Genomic DNA, 27,410 nt, shown 5'->3' on the forward strand with positions numbered 1-27,410 from the left:
CTGAAATACTAGCCTCAGGATTATTAAAGCTGAAATACTAGCCTCAGGATTAATAAAGCTGAAATATCGGCCTTAGATTATTAAAGCTGAAATACCCACCTCATATTATTAAAACTGAAATTCCTGCATCAAATTATTAAAGCTGAAATACCTGCCTCATATTATTAAAGCTGAAATATATGGTGGCATTGGATGTCTAGTATTTGACTATTTTGACAAAACCTCTCTGTATTTGTCGTATTAAAAACTACTCATGATAAATACTCGGTTAATGATCTTATTACACTGCATCCTACGGGAGAAATCTGTAAGTAACGGAGAAAATTATCTGGGGGGTTTCTGTTTTCAATTACAGCCAAGCCAAGAAAGAAAGAATGTTGAACAACTCGCAGCGCACTATTAATCAGATGCCATTACATGTCAAATATTCGGTAGTTTATTGTCTAAAGATAGAAAATGAAAAGAATGAGTAATTAATGATGGCTCTGCACATAGTTTTAATCAACAGTATAGTGTTAGAAATTCCATCATTAATCATAGATTATAGTCAGTTCGCAGCAAGCAGCCAAGTTTATATTATACAATCGGTTAGGCTGTACATGAACTTATGAAGGATCTCAATTATTAGGACTATTTACTTGTTGTCAGGTTCACGGGGATATACACAAGGGAATGAGGTATAATTTTGCTTAACGACACATAAGCAGATTTGGTGTCTAACATATATGGTTATTTCAACATATAGAGAGAAAGTAAAAACGAAAAGAGAGAGGGAAGGAGAGAGAGGGGGACAGAGAGAAAGAGAAGTGGGGCAGAGAGAGAGAGAGAGAGAGAGAGAGAGAGAGAGAGAGAGAGAGAGAGAGAGAGAGAGAGAGAGAGAGAGAGAGAGAGAGAGAGAGAGAGAGAGACACAGAGCGAGAGAGAGAGAGCGAAAGGGAAGGGGATGGGAGAGACAGAGATTGGGAGGTGAAGAGAAAGGGGTAAGGAAATATACCCTCTTCTCTCTCACTAACCACTAACTATCAACTAACCCACTGTCTTGGACAGACAGCCCAGATAGCTGAGGTGTGTGTTTGTCTGTGTGTGTGTGTGTGTGCCCAGGACAGCGTGCCTGAACCTTAATTGGCTATAAGCACGAAATAAGTTTAAATGAAAAATTGAATTGAATATCACTAGTAGGGCTATCATAATCTAGAAGCCCTGCACTGACTTTTATCTCCTCTCGCCATTACCCATCACCTGCCATTACCCATCACCTGCGGCATGACAACAATGGTTGAGAATGCATGAAAACGACAAGGTGCTACGAGAGAATCAATTATGCACAGCGCTAAACACAAGACAAACAGCAGGATTTACTATGTGTAGGTGTACGCAGACTCGACATCTGTGTAACACACAAAGCACAAGTTTGATGAACATAAGCTGGGCAGAAAAAAATATACATTGTTAACAATTTGGCAGATTTTGATGGAAATGCAGCCTCTAATTCCTTTGTATGTCCTGTAACATCATATATATATATATATATATATATATATATATATATATATATATATATATATAAAAATTTAATCTGAATTTTGATTAGTTAGTTATTAACCACAGAAAATTCATTAGCAACCACTAATTAACATTTTAAAATTGTGTAGTCTTCTCTGAAACTTTCATAGCAAGTTGTCACACGATACTGAACAAAATGTATACATGTAATTTGTAGGTATACGCAGACTCAACATCTGTTAAACACACAACACACAAGATAGTTTAAGCAAGTTATGTAGAAAAAAAAACCCAGTCAACATTGTCACCAGCAGGGTTTGACAAATCTACTAGCCCTCGGTCTTGGGTAGTACATTTTCGGTCTGGGTTAGTGAAAAATTATCACCTGCATAACTATGATATATAAGGCACTAGCCAAAGCTTCTGTGAGGATTGGTGACTTTCTCAAGCATTTGTCGAATACTTAACAATGTGGCAGATTTTGGTGAAAATGCTACCCCTAACCCTTCTTTGGAATATTTTGCTTTCTATATTTTGATAAGCTAGTTTCTAAAGCATGTTGTCCTGGACACACAAACTGGCTCTCTGCATGGTCTGTCTGTCTGTCTGTCTGTCTGTCTGTTCAAATGCAAATGGAAAAGAAAAAGAATGTCTGTTTAACGACAGCTCATCATTTTTAAACTCTGGCTATTTGGAGAACATGATTATTTTGATATCCATGAAGTGACAATCATAAATAAACTGCTAAAGGAAACTGGCATTTTAATTTTTAGGAGAGGGGTCTGGTTCCCCTAGTCGCCCCCTTGGATCTGCCCTTGTCTACCAGTGCTAGCCATATGTTACACATCAAATATCTGCAATCAAACATGTGCTGAGCTCATGTGTAACACTCCTTTCTTTTTTGCTTTTTCTTTAACACAGGTCAAATCTTACACCAGAAAGAAACACACACACTTTTTCACAGCATTAATATCACAACCGACATACCTTAAAAAACACATAACACACTTTTTCACAGCATTAATATCACAACCGACATACCTTAACAAGCACATAACACACTTTTTCACAGCATTAATATCACAAGCAACATAATTTACCATGACAACACATAACACACTTCTTCACAGCATTAATATCACAACCGACATACCTTAAAAAACACATAACACACTTTTTTACAGCATTAATATCACAAGCAACATAATTTACCATGTCAACACATAACATAGTTTCTCACAGCATTATAATATCACAACTGACATACCTTAACAACAAGTACATAATATTCCTCCATCTCTAGCACAGCCACACAAATATTATCTCGAATGAGTCTGGGCACAAAGCTTTTACAACCTGGTTCTTCAGACTTGTGAAAATGAATCAGTGATGATAGCTATCTGTGTTTGCTGCTTTAGTAAGCCGATGACCAGAGAAACACTCTGGTGCTCTTGCCAGCAGAATGTAAACTATTACCAGTCTTAATTCCTCGTATGTTTCACGTGGGGGGGGGGGGGGGGGGGGGGGTGTAAACTATTACCAGTCTTAATTCCTCGCATGTTTCACATGGGGGGGGGGGATGTAAACTATTACCAGTCTTAATTCCTCGCATGTTTCACGTGGGGGGGGATGTAAACTATTACCAGTCTTAATTCCTCGCATGTTTCACATGGGGGGGATGTAAACTATTACCAGTCTTAATTCCTTGCATGTTTCATGGGGGGGGGGGGTGTAAACTATTACCAGTCTTAATTCCTCGCATGTTTCATGTGGGGGGGGGATGTAAACTATTACCAGTCTTAATTCCTTGCATGTTTCATGGGGGGGGGGGGTGTAAACTATTACCAGTCTTAATTCCTCGCATGTTTCATGTGGGGGGGATGTAAACTATTACCAGTCTTAATTCCTTGCATGTTTCACGTGGTGGGGGATGTAAACTATTATCAAGTCTTAATTCCTTGCATGTTTCATGTGGGGGGGGGGGGGGGGGAGGATGTAGCCCAGTGGTAAAGCACTTGCTGGATGCGCGGTCGAGGTGGGACATAGCCTAGTGGAAAAGTGCTCATTTGATGTGTGGTCAGTCTAGGATCGATCCTCATCGGTGCATGGCCCATTGAGTTATTTTTATTATTCTAGCCAGTACACGACGACTGGTATATCAAAGGCTGTGGTATGTGCTATCCTGTTTGTGGGATGGTGCATACAAAAGATCCCTTGTACTAATAAAAAACAATGTAGTGGGTTTCCTCTCTATGACTGTGTCAAAATGACCAAATGTTTGACATCCAATAGCCTATGATTAATAAATCAATGTGATGTCATTAAACAAAGTAAACTTTGTTTTGCATTGTCATTAGCTAGTGGAACATGACCGGGTAAAGGTGGTCATAGTTTTACAAATCAATCCAATTTGCCCCAGTGGAGGAGTTGTCAATGGCAACCAAATTGCTACTTTGGTCAGCAGGTAGGAGGGGGAGAGATGTCACAAGCTGCAACTATTTTTGGGTGATGAAGAAATGCATAGATAGAAATAATGAAGTGAAAAAATCTGATGAAAAGAAAAGGATTTATTCATTTACAACACTTAAGTATATTTTAGTTTACAGCTATTTTATTATTTTAATATGAGACCGATAGACCAACAGACCGACAGACAGGCAGGCAGACAGACCGACAGACTAACCGACAAACAGAAAAAGAGAAAAACAGACAAAAATGAAAAGTTTGTTTTGTTTAACAACACTGCTAGAGCACAGTGATTTATCAATCATCGCCTATCATCAACTGGGTTTCTTCTTTATCACAGAGCAGGCAGTATACCCTATGACTGGGTTTCTTCTTTATCACAGAGCAGGCAGTATACCCTGTGACTGGGTTTCTTCTTTATCACAGAGCAGGCAGTATACCCTGTGACTGGGTTTCTTCTTTATCACAGAGCAGGCAGTATACCCTGTGACTGGGTTTCTTCTTTATCACAGAGCAGGCAGTATACCCTGTGACTGGGTTTCTTCTTTATCACAGAGCAGGCAGTATACCCTATGACTGGGTTTCTTCTTTATCACAGAGCAGGCAGTATACCCTATGACTGGGTTTCTTCTTTATCACAGACTAGGCAGTATACCGTATGACTGGGTTTCTTCTTTATCACAGAGCAGGCAGTATACCCTATGACTGGGTTTCTTCTTTATCACAGAGCAGGCAGTATACCCTCTGACTGGGTTTCTTCTTTATCACAGACTAGGCAGTATACCGTATGACTGGGTTTCTTCTTTATCACAGAGCAGGCAGTATACCCTATGACTGGGTTTCTTCTTATCACAGACTAGGCAGTATACCGTATGACTGGGTTTCTTCTTTATCACAGACTAGGCAGTATACCCTATGACTTGGTTTCTTCTTTATCACAGACTAGGCAGTATACCCTATGACTGGGTTTCTTCTTTATCACAGACTAGGCAGTATACCCTATGACTGGGTTTCTTCTTTATCACAGACTAGGCAGTATACCCTATGACTGGGTTTCTTCTTTATCACAGACTAGGCAGTATACCAAATGACTGGGTTTCTTCTGTATCACAGAGCAGGCAGTATACCGTATGACTGGGTTTCTTCTTTATCACAGACTAGGCAGTATACCGTATGACTGGGTTTCTTCTTTATCACAGACTAGGCAGTATACCGTATGACTGGGTTTCTTCTTTATCACAGAGCAGGCAGTATACCGTATGACTAGGTTTCTTCTTTATCACAGACTAGGCAGTATACCCTATGACTGGGTTTCTTCTTTATCACAGACTAGGCAGTATACCGTATGACTGGGTTTCTTCTTTATCACAGAGCAGGCAGTATACCCTATGACTGGGTTTCTTCTTTATCACAGACTAGGCAGTATACCATATGACTGGGTTTCTTCTTTATCACAGACTAGGCAGTATACCGTATGACTGGGTTTCTTCTTTATCACAGACTAGGCAGTATACCATATGACTGGGTTTCTTCTTTATCACAGACTAGGCAGTATACCATATGACTGGGTTTCTTTTTTATCACAGACTAGGCAGTATACCCTATGACTGGGTTTCTTCTTTATCACAGACTAGGCAGTATACCGTATGACTGGGTTTCTTCTTTATCACAGAGCAGGCAGTATACCATATGACTGACAGACAACAAAACAGGTTTCTTCTTTATCACAGACTAGGCAGTATACCATATGACTGGGTTTCTTCTTTATCACAGAGCAGGCAGTATACCGTATGACTGACAGCTAACAAAACAGGTTTCTTCTTTATCACAGACTAGGCAGTATACCGTATGACTGGGTTTCTTCTTTATCACAGACTAGGCAGTATACCGTATGACTGACAGCTAACAAAACGGGTTTCTTCTTTATCACAGAGCAGGCAGTATACAGTATGACTGGGTTTCTTGTTTATCACAGAGCAGGCAGTATATACCGTATGACTGACAGCTAACAAAACGGGTTTCTTCTTTATCACCGACTAGGCAGTATACCCTATGACTGACAGCCCAGGCAATCGAGTTACGATAACAATGACAGGTTTCTTTCAAGAGGTGTCCATCACTCACTGCAGCCTTTCAAAGCTGTCAGCGTTTTTAATATTTTCATAATTACTCTCTGGTGCAGAGTCGGTACAGATCAAAGATAAACTAACGAGGGTAGGACCATGACAAGGTATTTCTCAAAGCCGACAGCCTGTCATATCACCCTGCATACTTCTACAACTCTGTTGGATAATACCTAATGTACATGTATGTATACTCAACAACACAAGAGACACAAATAGTGATCTACTTTTCTGTAATTTATTTAGAGAATAACTAACGAGCTACGAGGAATTATGAATTATCTGTCCCGAGTGAATGAATGTTGTAAACCCGAGCCTTTGGCGAGGGTTTTACAACATTCATGCACGAGGGACAGCGTAACTCCTCGTAGCGAGTTGGTTATTCTCTTTATTACCCATTGTCAATTTTAACTGATTTTTAATGTAAAAATTCCTCTGCAGTCTACAACAAAGCCATCAGCCATTACGTCATATAATCTTACGCACATTACATGACGTAATGTAAGTGACGTTATAGCATAACGACGTTCTTTTTACAGCCAAATGTTTACGGTACAAAATAATACAACTGTATTTGCATTTGAAAATAATTATTTTTATATATTACTAAAGCCGCTACTTATGAAAATATACCATTTCATGTTTACGAAACAAGTGAGTCCATTTGTTTTTGCAAATCTTTGTATATCGTATAACGTATGTGTAATCTGACTCATCATGAATGGAAACATTATATGAATGAAAGTGAAGTTCCGGCCATGACAAGCAACCAACCAAACATCGTGATTTTTAAGCCAGCCAATCAGTGGCTGTAGAAGCAATCTGCACACTGTGCAGAGATCGAAAAAATATTACCCCGTATATTTGAGCCCATATGGGTAATAATTAACATTATTCATTTTGAATCCAATTAGTTTTTGTGGTTATTAAATTGTAAATGTCTTGAGAATATCACTCTGCATACTTCTACACCTTTGTCAAAAAAGATGCAAATAGTGATTTAGTTTTCTGTAATTTATTTAAAATGAATCACTTTGAATTCTATTAGTTTTGTGGTTATTTGAAGTTATCAAGATCTTGTGAACATTTCAGGCCAATTTTAACAATCTATTTACCAAAATAATTGTATTATAAAAAGTATACATGTATTAAAATATTCATGATTTCTTTTGTTATTCAGTAAATGAATGAATATTGCTGGTACATGTAATTCCAGGTAGGCTCTCCACTAGTACACGAGTACTCGTGCACGGGCCGAGTCTTGCAAGACTCGAGTCCATTCACAGTACACTCAAGTCCATTCACAGTACACTCAAGTCCATTCACAGTACACGAGTACTCGTGCACGGGCCGAGTCTAGCAAGACTCAAGTCCATTCACAGTACACTCAAGTCCATTCACAGTACACTCAAGTCCATTCACAGTACACGAGTACTCGTGCACGGGCCGAGTCTTACAAGACTCGAGTCCATTCACAGTACACTCAAGTCCATTCACAGTACACGAGTACTCGGGCACGGGCAGTCTAGCAAGACTTGAGACCTTTCACAGGACACAAATACTCGTGCAAGGAAAAGCACTCTCATTTAATTATATTTTTAACGTCATTTTGTCATATGCTTGCTGCCGATTACATTACAGTGCTATGAGACATGGAGGGAAAACAAAAGTCGACTGTGTGGAATGCAATACAATGACATGATTTGGCATCTATGTTCAGCGCTGGAATTACTATTTAACTTTATTTCCAAGTCTCATCATCATGTAGTGTAAGTATCGGGTATTCGGGTCTGGGTCAAGTTCGACCCTCGGGTACTCGAGTCCAATATTTTGGACTCGTGGAGGCCCTAATTCCAGGTATATTTTGGTAATGTGTTAGGAGATAATAGTTTATGTCACCAATTTAAATGTTTAACGACACTCCAACATAAAGAAAAATCTGCCATTGGATACCACACAAAAAAGTCAATAAATAAATAAATGAAAGTCGATACAACATACAAATAGTTTGTGGGGGAAAAGAAAAGTTCAGAGATTGGGTCCACAGAGGTGGTTCGATCATACGAACTTAGAACCTTAGGCAAAATTATAATGAATTAAAGTCTGAAAGGAAAGGAATGTAGGGGCTTCACTGTGAGATTTCCATCAAACAACATGAACAGGAATAACTTTAATGTAGCACTGAAATACAAAATGTCTCAAAGATCTCGAGTTTTGTTGAGACAAAACCATCTGCATACAACATTGTGAGTGAACAAACTCGAACATCATTATTCTTCCGTCTCGATCGTCCTGACTAAAATGGCGATCTTCCAATATACAGTGAAACCCCTCTAAATCGGACACCCTGGGCACCAAGACAAATGTCCGGGTTTAAGTTCGGTCCGGGTTTTTAAAATGGGACTCTGTAAAACGTCCAGTTTTGAGGGAATTCCGGTTTACAGAGGGTCCGGTCTTGAGAGGTTTCGCTGTACAGATGCATCTATTTTTTAACTAGAAACAAGAGCAATAATGGTGGGGCAGTGGGGCAGTGGGGAGGGGAGGGATGAAGGGTCAGAGGATGGGGGATAATACACACCACAAACAAACTCGGATCTGTCAAAATGTACATGTACCTAAGCAAATGTTCGTTAATGAAGCATACTACTACTACAGGCTGGTAGGTACAGGGTTCACAGCCCGGTACCGGCTCCAACCCAGAGCGAGTTCTTAAGGGCTCGATGGGTAGAAGTGTAAGGCCACTACACCCTTTTCTCTCTTACTAACCACTAACCAACTAACTACTAACCAACTGTCCTGGACAGACAGCCCAGACAGCTGAGGTGTGTGCCCAGGACAGCATGCTTGAACCGTAATTGGATATAAGCACAAAAATAAGTTGAAACGAAATGAAGCATACATGGCTTATAATGGTGAAGTAGATGTTTAAAAATCATGTAATACTCTAGGGGGTAAAGGTTATCATGGGATGCATTATGAAACACTATCGGGGGGGGGGGGGGGGAGTGGGGATGATTGTCAAGTTTTATAATGGTGAAGTAGATGTTTAAAAATCATGTAATACTCTAGGGGGTAAAGGTTATCATGGGATGCATTATGAAACACTATCGAAGGTTGGGGGGGGGGGGAGAGGGGATGATTATCAAGTTTTATGCAATATTTTCAAAACAATTCTGATTTTTATTTATAAAGGAAAATGCAGCCATTCATTGCTATTTTGTTGTTTTTTTAACAGATTTAGTATTTTTTACCAAATCAAATAGAAATGCAAACAGAAAATTACATAATATTAGTCAAATTTCTTCATCATGACAGGAAAATTGGAGAAGGGGTTATTTACAAGTGCTATGTAATTTTAGAGAGGTGTGACCTTAGCAAACAAATGTTAAATGGTGAAGGGGTTATAAAAAATATAAAGTTTTATATAATATAATAGTTGAAGGGGAAGAGGTTATTTCCAAGTGCTATGTAATTTTAGAGAGGTGTGACCTTAGCAAACAAATGTTAAATGGTGAAGGGGTTATAAAAAATATAAAGTTTTATATAATATAATAGTTGAAGGGGAAGAGGTTATTTCCATTGCAATTCGTTTATTGCTTTCAGCTACAAGCTAATATCAGCACAACATATTTACACAGCATATATAAACACACGGGGGAATTAAATTATTATATACAATGAATCACATACTTATGATCTAACATATTAATTAACAATACATTAAAATATATAAACCAAAAGATATTAAATAAGTACATGCATGGAAGTAATACATTCAAAGTTATAACATATGCGTCTGAAAAGTAATAACTTTTATAATATTAGACAACAGATGAGTGCCGTGGCTTGTATGCCAAACAAATATATTTACCAATATTAATTAAATCTTTAGTGTTTTGTGTTTGCATCAGCTGTATATATTTAAAGACAGAAGGATTTCGTCTGTAGTATAACTTGATCTATCGTTTTCTTAAGTTTTGGAATAATGGGCAAACTAGCATGAAGTGGTATTCATCTTCAACATCGTTATTACAATGGTGACATTTTCTATTATTGCGTTCTTCCTCTTTCAATTTCCAAGTCGAGGGATGATAATCTTAATTTGGTTATGTACTTTTTATAGTGGGTGGGTATGTGCTGGCACAAATAAAATTGCAGAGTAATATCCATTACAATATGTTTATATATGTACATTTTGTTGATATCTGAATTTCATTTAGCAGATTCTGCTTAGCTGCTTCATTTTCATTAGAGTATAATTTACGTTGATGACATTCTGGTTTATCCAAAGATGACCAAATCCTAGTTCATTTAAACTTTTTTTCACAAAACCTGCCCAGTTATTAGAACAAGATTTTAATGTGTTATTCAATATTACCAAATTTTTGTACGCCGTTTTCAAAATACAGTTTTTAGTCAACAGCTATGTAATTTTTGAGGTGTGGCCTTAGCAAACAAATGTTAAATGGTGGAGAGGGTATAACAAATACAAAGTTTTATATAATATAATAGTTGAATGGCCCTAGTAAGGGTTCGGGAGGATGGGGAATGGCGGGAGGATGGGGAATAGTGGGAGGATGGGTAATGGTGGGAGGATGGGGAATGGGAATGGTGGGAGGATGGGGAATGGGGAGTAGACAATATAAGAGAGACTTACCGTCCTCTGTATGTCTGTCCTGAACAAGCGGAAGATAAACACTTTCGGGAACTTCATAAAATCGGAAATACCACTTGACATGGGCAACCAGAGTTCCTCTCTTTGTCTGGAAACAGTAAACAAATACACATATATACATGTAGCTAATCTTCTAGTATCTCATTCTGCTTTAACCAGGCAGGTTTTAAATGAGTGTGTGTGTGAGAGAGAGAGAGAGAGAGGAGAGAGAGAGAGAGAGAGAGAGAGAGAGAGAGAGAGAGAGAGACAGAGAGACAGAGAGACAGACAGAGACAGACAGACAGAGAGACAGAGACAGACAGACAGAGAGATGGAGAGATAGAGACAGAGAGACAGAAAGGCGGGGGAGAGAGAGAGAGAGAGAGAGAGAGAGAGAGAGAGAGAGAGAGAGAGAGAGAGAGAGAGAGAGAGAGAGAGAGAGAGAGAGAGACTTATTACACTACACAACACATTTCTTAAATATGTAAGTTCCTCATTCTTTCAAATATAAACATAACTGAGATAAATCATCAGTAATAATCTGTTACAATGTTTTAAATAAATGCTGTAATCCACAAGAAAATTAATACACCTAATCAGATGGTATTATTCACCCAGTGTTGACATAAAACAAAAACAAATCCAAACAATATTGTACAGGAACACACTGCATATATAAATAATACCGATTATGACATCATTTTCAATGATGCACAGAGAAACCTCTCAAAACTGGACCCTTTATAAACCGGAATCCCCTCAAAACCGGACCTTTTTCCTGGTCTCTTTTTAAATATATGTTCAAAAGAGAACCTCTCTAAAACGGATACCTCATAAACCAGACTTTTTATTTGGTTCTGAGAGTGTCTGGTTTAAAGGAGTTTCATCGTACTACATTGATATTTATATATATATATATATATATATATATATATTGACTTTTATGTTTCCATAGGGAAAATGACATATTGCACATCGTCAGTCAGCTATATTTACCCAGAATGCAAGGAATATTTTAATACCAAAGTCCTATCGCTGATTACTTATGTCTATCATTAACCTGTCCGATTAACAATACCTCAACACCTGCGGTATACATACTCAGGTGTAATCAAGCAAATACTTAGTACGGATAGTAAACCGGCACGGCGAGGTCATCATCACTAAATTAACACACACAAATTAATGAGAACGTGCTAGATAATGCAGTCATTTCCGCACTCCACTCTCAACGCACATTACTTCAATGACAATCAATAAAAAAGCGAGTCGTGTGATCGCGACTCGACGCGCGGTCAATGCGGCCAAGAGACTCGCGGTCGTCATAATGGGAAATTACTGCGAGAACATTGCCAACAGCTATTTAAGATTTACCACCGCCACCGCGGGCTCCTTTTGTGCTCTACTCTCGATAAAAGATAATAGCAATAATTTGTATCAATATGTTGAAATGATTAGGGTTTTTTCGTGGGTTTTTTTTTGCTTTTTGCCTTCGACATACCCTAGTTTTAACCCGTGAAAATTAACACTAAATTCAGTTAATCTACAAACCTGTAACATATTTGGATAAAGTTACAACTGAGTAAAATATGAGTATGTGACTTTGAAATGGTTTAATGCCCTTTAAAATAGATTAAAACGTGACTCCATAAGCGTTACTTCTCAGATGCACATGTGTTTTTAAAAATATCAGAAATGCATTTTGTAATATTAAAAACACCAGAATGACCAAAATCACTTTGAATGTACAGAAATTGATAATCTAAACAATAAAATCTAAGTAAAGTATGATGTAAGTTATCAAAAACGGTTATAATAGTCAAAAATATGCGTTAGTGTTTAAAAACTAGGGTATGTCCCTGTAAGTTGGGTAAAAGACTTGTTTCAGCCAGTGCTCCATGAATGGTTTAAAGTTTGTTTTGTTCAACAACACCACTAGAGCACACTGATTACTAATCATTGGCTATTGGATGTCAAACATTTGGTAATTCTGAGTTGTAAACCCACTACATTTTTCCTGATGCAGCAAGGTATCTTTTATATGCATTTTCCAACAAACAAGGCGAGGCGTAGCCCAGTGGTACAGCGCTCGCTCAATATCTGTGTGGTCCTTAACCATATATCAGATGCCATATAACCATAAATAAAAAGTGTTGAGTGTATCGTTACATAAAACATTTTCTTCTTTCTTTCTTTCAGCCAGTGCTGCACAACTGGTTTAAAGTTTGTTTTGTTTAACAACACCACTAGAACACATTGATTAATTAATCATCAACCATTGGATGTCAAACATTTGGTAACTCTGACTCGTAGTCATCAGAGAAAACCAGCTACCTTTTTCCTAATGCAGCAAGGTTTTTTTTTACAAACAGGAAAGCACATACCATGGCCTTTTACCAGTTATGCTGAACTGGATGGAAGGAGACAAAAAAATCAGTTGAATGGATCCCCCGATGTGGTCCGAGACTGTAACGCAAGCACATCAGACGAGCGCTCAACCAACTGAGCTAAATCCCATCAACCTCTGACAAAGGCTGTGGAATTAATTATTCTGTCTGTGAAATCGTGCATATAAAAGATCCCTTGCTGCTAATCAGAAAGAGTAGCAGGTGGGCTCTCACATTATCCCTCTGGTCTGATGCCATATAACCGCAGATAAAAATGTGTCGAGTGCAGCGTTTGAAATAAGCACTTGTCCGTTTGTCCTGACAAGTAAAAATCTGCTCAGACAAGCAAAATGTACCTCAATGGTTGTCCAGTGGACAAGTCAAATTGTTCAATGAGTTTCATTTTAAGCAATCAAAAACATCATACTTATACTTGAATAAAACAAACTATTTAATTGGACAAGTGAAAATATTGGCGGATTTCTAGATATATTTGTCCAGCGGACTAGTGAAAAATCCTGCTTATTTCTATTACTGAAGTGTATCATTAAGCATTATTTTCTCCTTTTTTATGTTCACTCCACACCCCTCTAAAAAACCTTTTTTACTAAAACTAACAGTGCTCATTTAAAAACATAATTTTTTTTTTTTTTAAATTAGAAAACATTTCCTGGGAATATCAACCAGAAACTGACAAACTCTGAAAAATTGTTGATAGTGTTAGTATTGTTAGAGTATACATTTATGTACGTGTGTGTGTTTGTGTGTGTGAGGGGTATGGGGTGAGGTTTATATAATTTCTTTCTTTTTTTTACACACCCTTCTTATCTTCATTTTTAGGGCTAGCTCTGGGTGAATAGAAAATTTTGCCAAATTACCTACAATGTATACACCCAACAGCCGATGAGTATTTTTGTGCTGGGGTGTCGTAAAATATTCCAAATGATCTCTTAAACTTCACAATTTTCATAAACTATATTATTTTCTAACAAAATATCAATTATTTCTATAAAATTTTGCCAAATTAAAACAAAATTAGCCAATTGTTTTTAAAATTCGCAATTGGTGAAATTGGTGAAATTGGCAACTGACAGCTAGCTTTGATTTTAATTCAACATTAAAAACTACATTTTTGTTTAAGTTGTAACTAATGAAAAAAAGTTCTGTATTTATTAATATGATGCTAGGTTCAAACTGTCAGCTGTTACAACAAAGTTGGCCAACTCAACGGTTGTGTTGTAATTTCCAAACTCCCAACTTAAATGGGTGCGCTCAGATTCACAACTAATGGGTTATACGACGAGAATCGAGTTGTAAGAGCGCTCAGATTCACAACTAATGGGTTATACGACAAGAATCGAGTTGTAAAAGCGCTCAAACTAGCAACTGGACAGTCGTAGAAGTCGTGGCAGCAAAAAAGTTGGCCAACTTTGTGCTGGCAGTTGGTAGTGTGAACCTAGCATTATGCTCTCTTGTTATTTTAATTTTATTTTAATATTCCCAGCCAGTGTGTCGTAAATGTATTCATGCCCAGCTGCTTGCATGCTTTATCATAAACCGTTCAGATAGCTGGATCTACCATGCACGCTGTATCATAAACCGTTCAGATAGCTGGATCTACCTTGCACGTTGTATCATAAACCGTTCAAATAGCTGGATCTAGTATTAAATTACCTTGCACGCTGTATCATAAACCGTCCAGATAGCTGGATCTAGTATTACATTACCTTGCACGCTGTATCATAAACAGTTCAGATAGCTGGATCTAGTATTAAATTACCTTGCACGCTGTATCATAAACAGTTCACATAGCTGGATATAGTATTACAATACCTTGCACGCTGTATCATAAACAGTTCACATAGCTGGATCTGGTTTTAAATTACCTTGCACGCTGTATCATAAACAGTTCACATAGCTGGATCTAGTATTACATTACCTTGCACGCTGTATCATAAACAGTTCAGATAGCTGGATCTAGTTTTACATTACCTTGCACGCTGTATCATAAACCGTTCAAATAGCTGGATCTAGTATCAAATTATAATTTATTTTCGCTGGATGGAATTAGGGTGTGCGGCTTTAATATATTTCTAAGTGGCCTGTTACTGTAATAACAGACACACACACACACACACACATATGTACAATTGATCCAGTTATATATTATACATACGTGTAGGTCAATCTGTGATAAAGTTAAAGTTTAACAACACCACTAGAGCACAATGATTTATTAATCATCGGCTATTGGATGTTAAACATTTGGTTATTTTGATGTATTGTCTTAAGAAACCTGCTACATTTTTCCATTAGTAGCAAGAGATCTTTTATATGCACCATCCCACAGACAGGATAACATATATCATGGCCTTTGACTAGTTGTAGTACACTGGCTGGAGTTTTAGAGAGGACATCCGCTACATTTATTTTATTAGTAGCAAGGGATCTTTTATATGCACTTTCCTGCAGACAGTCCTGACAGCATAAATCTTTCATGTATACGAGTCGTAGGGCACTGGTTGGGACTGGGAAAAAACAATCACAGCTCGGGTTCACTGACAGGGTTCGATCTTACAATGCAAGCATCCCAGTCGAGCACTCTACCGAATGAGCTAGATCCCACCCCTGCACATAACGGAACCTTTGATACATCCTTAAGTGGCATGCTACTGTAATATGAGACATACACACATACATGTACAATTGATCCAGTGTCACATTATGCATACATGTAGGTCAGATATTTGATAGTAATGTCAGAAAGAAAGAAAGAAATGTTTTATTTAACGACGCACTCAACATATTTTATTTATGGTCGAATATGGCGTCAGACATATGGTTAAGGACCACACAGATATAGAGAGAGGAAACCTGCTGTCACCACTTCATGAGCTACTCTTTTCGATTAGCAGAATGGGATCTTTTACATGCATCATTAGTAATGTCAGAATCATTTCAACAGAATAGGTCGAGATGAAGCTCAGTGGTAAAGTGTCTGTCTGATGTGCACCTCATTACAGCTTTATCAAAGGTCATGGTATGTACTGTCATGTAGGGATTCTTCATCCCTTGCTGCTAATCGAAGAGAGTAGCCTATGGCATGGTGATAGCAGGTTTCCTCTCTCATAATCTGTGTGGTCCTTAACCATATGCCCCACGCCATATAACCAAAATTAAAATGTGATGTCATAAATAAAGACCTGAAAAACACTACAGCTGTGGATGTGGGTTGAGTCTGGCATTATGGTACCACTTGAAAAAGAAAAGCACTGAATCAAATGTGACAAAAAGACAGAGCATATGTAGACGTCGCTGGTTAAATGAAGATATCACTCAGGCTCCCTATTACTCCCATGAGACTAACTAAAGTACAGTCGGAAATAGAATCAAAATGATTTTCGTCGATTATTTCTTACATATTAAACAGACAAGTACATTTTATGTAAATATCTATTTAATGATCGTCTACCTAATTTAGCATTTACTTGTTTTGGCTGACATTGATGTACAAAGTGGTGTTTACTCTTGAAATTAAAGAAAGATGTCAGTAAACAGGTGATTTGTGCACTTAATGGGAACAGACTATAAAAAATTTTGGTCAACGTGTCATTTTCATTGCTGTTACAATATGTGAGGGACTGTTTCTGATGACAGTTTACCCCTATTCCTCTCCAAAACAAATATTTGTAGACATTTATAAGTAACTTTTGAGCAAAACTGCCAAAAACCATTTTGAGTTTGTAATCTATTATACTGGTATTAAAGGTGCTATCTCAAAGTTGCATAATGACAGCTATTGCAAATCATGTTGTTATTAATTTTTGCTTTAACATTTAAAAACTACACCTTTAATTATATGCCCATAAATGATTATAGGAAATAATTGTATCTAAAATAAATTTTTAATGGGGAATCTTTATCACAAACAGATGCTCACATATAACTATGATATAGCACTTTTAAGTGGTTGCAAGATTGTGTAAATTTCTAATGTACTTATATTGAATTTATATTCACTAAAGCATGCCAAACCAACTGTGCATCAAGCGAGCGCCTTACCGATAGGCTGCGTCCTTCCCCCTTAATTAACAAAGCCTGTTTTTTACTTACATATATGTGTGTAACTACATATGAAGAGTTTAGGCGCAAAACGCGATACATCCATTTTTCATTTTCAGTAAAAGTGATTTTTTAAATTGGCGTATATCGCGTTTTGAAAAAACCCCAGGATTTACCCAATACAATTTCATATGGCAGCAAACAGCGGGCCTACGATTAGCCCTTACTGACATACAATAATGGCTTTAACTAAAAACTAGAAAGAAAATGGTTTATATCACGTTTTGCGCCTGAACTCGTCATATATTTACATTTGCTTAAACACTTGTCTTTAAAAAAAGCGGGCTTCATAAATTCCGGCCTTTTGTATTACAAATGGATTAACTATCACTGCTCATTATAGTAATATCTCAAGTGGCTCCCCATTACCTAAGTTTACGAGAGGCATTAATCACCAAGTTCTATTTTATTTGAGAAATGTTGCAACAGACCGACATTATCTCTATGTTATCTATATTTCTGTCCAATTCAACTACATAAAAATCGAGTCAGATTCTGCATATATGATCTGCGAAAGAGTACAGCGTAACATCATTCATAGCAAACCCCATTTAATAATTAGGCCACCAACCTTTTTGTACCAGATATTGGGGTGGCAAAATAAGGAGCTGGCCTATCCAAAGAGTCGGCTAATACACAGTGATGTACGGTATAATATCGGCATAATGTCAATACAGCTTTCTGCCAACTCTTAGCAGCAGCACCATCTTAGTTTGGCAGCTGAAGAACAGTGCAAGGGAGATAACTCAGTATCACCTCCAGCGTCAATGACAACTTGATGGATTGGAAGCAAGAAAGCAAACATACATTACTATAAAAGGTAGATGTTAGGGTGGGGTTTTAACGAAATGTATTTTTATAACTTCTGGAACTTTTAATTTAAATAATGTCTGAATTGCCTAATCCAACCCCTGCAATTAAAAAAATGTCCACGGCAAAAAAAAACCATGCCATTGCAAAAAAAAAAGAGGAATGTTCAAGGCATTTTGAAGGAAAACAAGTGCACGTAGAGAATTAAAATCTCCGCGGCATTGCCGATTGCCATGCGCAATTGCAGGGGTTGCTAATCTTATGCTGTGAATGACAGGTGCTACATACAGATATATAAATGTACATGTATCTATTACTGAGTATATTAGAACACATCAAAAACGCAATAAATTATCTTATCTTATAACTTACCCATAATATCCATGTCATAAACCTATTTAATATGTATCATTATTAACTGGGTTAATAATGATATGCTATCAATGGGTGATTTGTTTACAGTCAACAAGACTTGTATATCTGAGCTTAACGTTTTCATGGGATTTAGTACATGACATCAAACTACATTTGTGCTAATCGCAATGACATCATATTACCAGTGAGGCGACTTTAGCACTATGATTTACTAAAAATCAAATTAAAATGTTATTTTAGAATTGTTTTAGGACAAAAATAATTCACTACTCATGATGTTTTTTAATATGTAAAATATCAACCATGTCTAGTTAATCAGTATTTGTCTCGGCAGAGCTTCGACAAATACCGATTTTTAAACATCAACTTGGCTGACATTTTCAAGGAAGGAAGGAAATGTTTTATTTAACGACGCACTCAACACATGTTATATATGGTTAAATGGTGTCAGACATATGGTTAAGGACCACACAGATATTGAGAAGCGTTCGCTCGATGCACGGTCAGTCTGGGATTGATCATCATCAGTGGGCCATTGGATTATTTCTCGCTTCAGCCAGTGCACCACAAATGGTATATCAAAGGCCGTGGTATGTGCTATCCTGTCTGTGGGATGATGCATATAGAAGATCCCTTGCTGTTAACTGGAAAAGAATAGCCCATGAAGTGGCGACAGCGGGTTTCCACTCTCGATATATGTGTGGTCCTTAACCGTCGGACATATGGTTAAGGACCACACAGATAATGAGAGAGGAAATCCACTGTTGCCACTTCATGGGCTACTCTTTTTGATTAGCAGCAAGGGATCTTTTATATGCACCATCCCACAGACAGGATAGTACATACCACAGCCTTTGTTACACCAGTTGTGGAACACTGGCAGGAACAAGAAATTGCACAATGGGCCCACCAACGGGAATCGATCCTAGATTGATCGTGCATCAGGCGAGCACTGTACCACAGAGTTATATCCCGATTCTTGGTTTGTTGCATGTTAAAGATTCTAGTCATTAAATATACATGTGAACCAAAAATTAAAATATGTTGTTATTAAACACTTGCGACCACTGGCTATAAAAAAAAAAAGCCAAATCATAGGGTCGGGGTTGGGGCTCTCATCTTTACTCTTTTTTTTATAGATACAGCGTCTGGTTTTAAGAGGTATCCGGTTTAGAGAGGTTCTCTTCCATACAGGTATTCAGAAAGGGGACGCAAAAACTGTCCAGTTTACAGAAGGTCTAGTTTTAAGAGGTTTCAATGCACAAAGTTAAAGTTCTATCTATCATAGTTTTCCTTACCAGTCGAAGACTCTGTATGGCGCAGATGAAATACGGCCGATCTGGTTGAGAGTTCTCCAGGTACGCACAGTCTATAAAACAATCATTTTCATTGGTTAAAATATTACTCAGTAAATAAATGTTAAAAATATAATCTATCAAGCAGTATAATATAACAAGAGCAAAAATATCCTTGTATTAATTCTGCCTATAAAGTAGTAACTACATTATGCGTGTATACATTGTGTATATAATAACTGTAACAACCCATGTCTTCTCCTTTTGCATGGGTTGGTATATGTCAACCTAGGAATGGTCAAGAAAAAACAGTTAAAAAAAAAGAATAACAACAAAATATATATATCCTTGTTAACATTTTTCTGTTTTGTTTAATGACACGATTAGAGCAAGTCAATTTATTAATCTATTGGTTGCAAACATTAGGTAATTTTGACACATAGTGTTAAAGAAAACCTAACACAAGTTACTGCGTTGTTTTTCCATCCTGACCAATGATCCATGACTATCAATGGCAGCAGTGTGTGCTGTCCTGTCTGTTGGGAAATGCATATAAAAAGCCCCTTGCAACTAATGGAAAAATGTAGTGCTCAGGTTTCCTCGGAAGATATATTTCACATCTAATAGCCGATGATTAATCAGTCCTCGAAATTCACGATGACAAGCAGCAGTGCCAACATTAAATGTGGTTGCAAATCTTTAGAGCCCACCACCAACCCAGCAAGCCCTGCTGTGCGTCTCCAGTAGACACACTAAATGAGATATATGCTGACTGTGTCATTTCAAAGAATCAATGCAATTTTTAAAAATAATTTTTACAACTCAAGCAGGCTCGTATGCTAGCCAAGCTAGAGAGTCCTATGATTTTTGCGATCCTTGGGCTACCGGACTCTCCTCAAAATCGCTCACTGCTCAATATTTGGTATTTACTTTGTTATTATTTGTACTAAACTGCTGTTACTAATAACTTGCCATTGCAAAATATCCTCAATTTTGATGGCTGATTAAGTAATGTGTCGGCAACAAAATAAATTTAAGCTTTTGCCACTGGTGTCACAGATTATATTTAAGTAATTCCCTGAGATTATATACATGTATAGAGATTATTATACAAGTTTGTGTGTCGTACTGATTTTACGAAACAAGTGTCAGGATTATTGTATTACCCGAGCAAGAGCGAGGTTAATACATAAATCCTGACACAAGTTTCGTAAAATCAATACAACTCATACGCTAGTGTAATAATTTCTTTATTATCCACATTATCCAAAATATGATTTTTATGAATAACAAGCTAGGACCATGTCAAAACGTTTGAAATGTAACTAAAAAGATACGACGAAACAACGTCATTTTCCGAAATGACGTCATTTTAGCGTTTACATCGAGGAAGCCACATTAAGTTATGACATCGCTTCACAAAATTACATCATTCTTGGTGCACATGAAATATTATGACACACGTGGGTCATATTGAATAAATATTTCCTTGAATATCTTGAACAATGTGGATAATAAATGTGAGTAATTCCTTCAGAAAACTTGATCAGTTCCTAGAGGCAGGACGTATAGCCCACTGGTAAAGTTTGTTTTGTTGAACGACACCACTGGAGCACATTGATTAATTAATCATAGGCTACTGGATGTAAAATATTTTTCTCAATGCAGCAAGGGATCTTTTATATGCACTTTCCCACAGACAGGAAAAAACATACTACGGCCTTTTGACCAGTTGTGGTGCACTGGTTGTAATGAAAAGAAAAAAAAACAATCAGTTGAATGAGACCACTGAGGTGGTTTGATCCTGCGACACAAGCACCTCAAGCGAGCACTCAACCGACTGAGCTAAATCCTGCCCCCCATTGACATATAATCTTCAACGAAAATCTTATAAAAAAAAAAATTCCATTAGCATTATATACGCAACACACATGCACTTAAAATAAAACCAACTTTGTTTTTATTTAACGACATCACTAGAGATTGTTGATTTATTAAACATCAGTTGTTGGATGTCATACATTTAGTAATTACGACATTACAGATAAAAACCACTACATGTTTTTCCATTAGCATGATACATACATCATACATACATACATGTACATACACTTATAATAAAAGTTGTTTAAAAGTTTGATTTAATGACGCCACTACTGCACGTTGATTTATGAAACATCACTTATTAGATGCCCCCTAGCCGACTGTCAGTCTAGGATCGATCAACATCAGTGAGCACATTGGGCTATTTCTCGCTCCAGCCAGTGCACCACAACTTGTATATCAAAGTTTTCAAAGGCTGTGGTATGTGCTATCCTGTCTGTGGGATGGTGCATATAAAATGTCTTTTGCTATTAATGGAAAAAAAATTGCGGGTTTCCTCTCTAAGACTATATGACAAATGTTTGATATCCAATAACCGATAATAAATCAAACAATTTGCTCTACTGGTGTTGTTAAACAAAACAAACTTTAAATAACAAGAGCAAACACAGGACATCACATACCACAGCCTTTGATAAACCAGTCATGGTGCACTGGTTAAGATGACTATTAGAGAATGGGTCCTATGATCCAAGAACTTGAGGTGAATCTTCTACAAACACTGCCCCGATTTCTTACTTGCCCTAGGGGCGAGATGTAGGCCAGTGCTAAAAGAACTTGAGGTGAATCTGCTACAAACACTGCCCCGATTTCTTACTTGCCCTAGGGGCGAGATGTAGGCCAGTGATCCAAGAACTTGAGGTGAATCTTCTACAAACACTGCCCCGATTTCTTACTTGCCCTAGGGGCGAGATGTAGGCCAGTGCTAAAAGAACTTGAGGTGAATCTTCTACAAACACTGCCCCGATTTCTTACTTGCCCTAGGGGCGGGATGTAGGCCAGTGCTAAAAGAACTCGAGGTGAATCTTCTACAAACACTGCCCCGATTTCTTACTTGCCCTAGGGGCGGGATGTAGGCCAGTGCTAAAAGAACTTGAGGTGAATCTTCTACAAACACTGCCCCAATTTCTTACTTGCCCTATGGGCGAGATGTAGGCCAGTGCTAAAAATGCTCGCCTGATGTGCAGTCAGTTTGGGATCGATCCCCGTCACTGGGGCCACTGAGCTATTTCTCATTCTAGCCAGTGCACAAACAAATTATATATCAAAGGAAGAAGAAGGAAATGTTTTATTCAACGACGCACTCAACACATTTTATTTACAGTTATATATGGCGTCAGACATATGATTAAGGACCACACCAATATTGAGAGAGGAAACCCACTGTCACCACTTCATGGGCTACTCTTTTCGATACATAATGTAATAGCTGTCCATTCCCCTCCCTATCCCCGGAGTCTGATCTACAGACGGCACGTGTACATGCAACAAGAAAGATTGGGATACAAACTCCATCAATGACCTGCCGATGGATTTGATTAATTTACGCGACACACACGACATTACAAGGCTTCGAGATTTGATGTGTAGAGCTTCCATCGAATTCTGAAATTACTCAACAAACATGGATGGAATGGATGGATGGAATGGAATGGATGGATGGATAGATGGATGGATGGATGGACAGACGGATGGACAGACAGATGGACAGATGGACAGACAGACAGACAGCCAGATGGCTGGATGGATGGATGGATGAATAGATAGATGGACGGTTGGTGGAGGTATGGATGGATGGATAGACAGATGATGTACATGTATATATGTATGGATGGATGGACAGATACATGTTTGGGATGGATGGATGGACAGAGGGATGGATAGATAGACAGCCAGAGGGATGGACAGATGGTCGGACAGACAGCCAGACGGCTGGATGGATGGATGGATGAATAGATGGATGAATAGATAGATGGACAGACAGCCAGCCAGATGGATGGACAGACAGCCAGATGGATGGTCAGTCAGATGGATGGATGGATGGATGGATGGATGGAAGGATGGATGGACAGTTGGTACGAGGTATGGATGGATGTTCGGATGGATGGACAGACACAAATCTGGATAGATGGATGGTTAGACAGATCTTTTATATGCATCATCCCACAGACAGGATAGCACATACCAGGGCCCATTAATATACCAGTTATGGTGCACTGGATGGAACGAGAAATAGCCCAAAGGGCCCACTGTTGGGGATCAATCCTAGACAGATCGTGCATCAAGTGAGCGCTGTATCACTTGGACAAGTCCAGACCCGTATCATCAAAGTATCTTTCATGTGTACATCCCGAAATACCACAGACTTTAAAATACAAGTTGTGCAGACATTAGTAAGGGCGTGGAAAAATCCAATGAGAGAATGGGTCCACTGAAGGGATTTGATCCTTTGACCTAAGCACCTCAAGGGAGCACAATGTCATATGTCTAGTAGAGTTAAAAAATATATATTTGGACTAAACTTTGTTTTGTTGAACGACACCACTAGAGCACATTGGTTATTAATCATCAGCTATTGGATGTCAAACATATGGTTATATTGACAGTCACAGAGAGGAAACCTGCTACATTTTTCTATTAGTAGCAAGGGATCTTTTATATGCACCATCCCACACACGACAGCACATACCACGGCTTTTGATATACTATTCGTGATTTTTGCAATATTGATCACCATAACTAGTATTTTCCATGAAAATTTTGTTTTAAACATGATTTTATATCCTTCAAAAGGAGAAAATTGACAGTATAAAAACATATCAATCTGCCCTGACTGAAAAGTGAAATATACATGTTACACTGATGAATTGTCTTTTGTCATATTACGTTTATTGACAACAGCATATTGGAATATGTCATCTTACGGAAATACTGATCACATAACAAAGAACTGTTAAAAGACCACTTTGTTATATATGTCTGATGTGAATGAGTGAATGTATGTTTAACGACACCCCAGCACAAAAATACACATCAGCTATTATGATATAATCCAGAGTTATAAACATGAAGATTATCACAAAGAACAGCTAAGTTTGTTTTTAAAAGTTTGTTTTGTTTAACAACACCACTAGAAAGATTTGGTCATTTTGACATATAGTCTTAGAAAGGAAACCCACTACATTTTTTTCCATTAGTAGCAATGGATCTTTTATATGCACCATCCTACAGACAAGATGGCATATACCACAGCCTTTGATATACCAGTCGTGGTGCAACGGCTGGAACGAGAAATAGCCCATGGGCCCACCTACGGGGATCGATCCCAGACAGAACACACATCAAGTGAATACTTTACTACTGAGCTATGTCCCACCCTAAAACAGGTAAGATGCCAGTAAGTCAGAGTTATAAAAATACAGATTATCACAAAGAAAGACCAAAAGGCCATTTTGTTATCCATGATCTATTATACAGCTATGAAAATACTGATTACCACAAAGAACTGCTAAGATGCCAGTTTATAACATATGATCTAATTCACAGCTATAAAAATACTGATTACAACAAAGAACCACCAAATGGCCAGTTTGTTATCCTTGATCTATCATACAGCCATAAAAATACTGATTACCACGAGGGAACCGCTAAGAGGCCAGTTTGTTATGCATGGTCTCATACACAGTTAAGAAAATGTTGATTACCATGAAGAACGGCAAAGAGACAAGTATGTTACACATGGCACACTGATGCCGAGTTCTGTATTCTATTAACCAGGGGTAAAAATGGTGTGTGCCTCGGTTCAGTGGCGGAGTATGTTGTTTATGGCTGTGGACTGGCAGGTGACATACCAGCATGTGTGTGTGTGTGAGATACGTCAGTTATCGCACACCAACGTACAGACTGAGACAGTCTCACAGAGCTGTTAACATGAGTACCACACAGCCACTGCATTTTACCAGCCATTTATCCCATTCATGAACACAGTGTTCTGTAGGTACAGATGCCTGTTAGTAGAATCTGGGCTGCTTGTCACTCAGTGGGTGGAAAGGTAAGGAATGTTGTGAATGATTTCACCCCAGGAGCCGGACATAGCCCAGTGGTAAAGTGCTTGTTTGATGCATGGTCGGTTCTGGATCAATCCGTGTCAGTGGGCCCATTGGGCTATTTCTCATTCCAGTCAGTGCACTGTGACTGGTATTATCAAAGGACATGGTATGTGCTATCCTGTCTGTGGGATGGTGTATATAATAGACCCCTACCTACTAATGGAAAAATGTAGCAAGTTTCCTCTTTAAGACTATATGTCAAAATAACCAAATGCAACGATTAAAAAATTAATGTGTTCTAGTGGTGTCATTAAACAAATCAAACTTTAATTTTCCATGTAACAGCATCTCGGCTGGTTGGGTGTTATATATGATGCCCCAGCACATTTTAAACTACAGATATTAGGTGCTGTGTACAGACAGATGCCATTTCATAGCATCCAGGAAAGGAATGTTAAATATATCTGACACCCAAGTACACTTTAAACTAGTTATTAGGTGCTGTGTGTACAGGCTGATCCCATTTACTAACATCTGGGCTGACTGTCGCTCAGTGGGTGGAAAATAAAGGAAAGGAATGTTATATATAATTTCACCCCAGCACATTTTAAACTAGTTAGTTATTAGATTTTAAACAAAATGTTTTTTTATTTAAAAACACCACTACAGCACATTTATTAATTCAGTAATTCTGACACACAGTCATCAGAGGAAACCCGCGACATTTTTTTCATTAGTAGCACGGGATATTTTATAAGCACCACCCCAGAGACAGGACAGCACATACCAAAGCTGTTGATGTAAAAGTCATGATGCACCGGCTGGAACGAGTGTATAGGCGGATGCCATTTAGTAACATATGGGCTGGTTGTCGCTCAGTGGGTGGAAAATAAAAGAAAGGAATGTTATATGACACCACAGCACATTTTAAACTAGTTATTAAGTGTCTAGTAATATGGTAATTATGACACATGGACTGAAGTTAAAATTTGTTAAAGTATGTTTTGTTAAAAACCACCACTATAGCACACTGCCATTGAGTTTTTTCTCATTCCAACCAGTACACCACAACTGGTCAAAGGCCTTTGTATGTGCTTTCCTGTCTGTGAGAAAGTCAATATAATAGATCCCTTGCTACTAATAAAAAAATGTAGCAGGTTTCTTCTGATGACTACGAGTCAGAATTACCAAATGTTTGACATCCAATAGCCGATGATTAATAGATCAATGTGCTCTACTGGTGCAGGAATTACTCAACACTTTCTGTGCAGTTTGTGGCTGTTCTTCACCTTCTTTCGAAATCCAGGTTTCTTGGCGACCCCTTTCTGTGACTCGCTGACATTGCAAAGATTTTTAGATACCGTCGGAGAATCTTCGGTGGCTTGATCCCCAATCATCGTGAAACGTAATGCAATTTGCTTTATGCACAAGCCATGCTGCGGGCCTTATCGCATGTTTGATAGCTCAACATTTAATATGGAGTCTCATTTCGTAAGGCAGATCCATTGTTAACACACAAGCAAGCTCGCCAGTATCCAGTAACTAATATCTTCAGTATCCAGTCATTGATCTCTTATGTATCCAGTCACTAATATCTTTGGCATCCAGTCACTAATATATTTGGTATCCAGTCATTAATATCTTCGGTATCCAGTGACTAATATCTTTGGTATCCAATCACTAATATCTTCGGTATCCAGTCATTAATATATTCAGTATCCAGTCACTAATTAATCTTTGGT

The 27,410-nt window shown here is 38.0% G+C and overlaps 1 protein-coding gene across 1 annotated transcript in view; it reads right to left on the reverse strand.

The window, feature by feature from the left end:
• The window catches only part of LOC121389829 (arginine-glutamic acid dipeptide repeats protein-like), a 184,706-nt gene extending 157,641 nt beyond the window's left edge, over positions 1 to 27,065 (reverse strand). The window contains exons 1-3 of the mRNA XM_041521478.1: positions 26,927 to 27,065; positions 19,739 to 19,809; positions 10,750 to 10,855 (exon numbers count right to left, since the gene is read on the reverse strand). Coding sequence (XP_041377412.1) covers positions 10,750 to 10,855; positions 19,739 to 19,809; positions 26,927 to 27,065 — 316 coding nt within the window. The remainder of the gene's footprint in view (positions 1 to 10,749; positions 10,856 to 19,738; positions 19,810 to 26,926) is intronic.
• Positions 27,066 to 27,410: the final 345 nt, after the last annotated feature.

This window comes from Gigantopelta aegis, chromosome 15 (assembly GCF_016097555.1).
Source record: "Gigantopelta aegis isolate Gae_Host chromosome 15, Gae_host_genome, whole genome shotgun sequence".
NCBI lineage: Eukaryota > Metazoa > Mollusca > Gastropoda > Neomphalida > Peltospiridae > Gigantopelta > Gigantopelta aegis.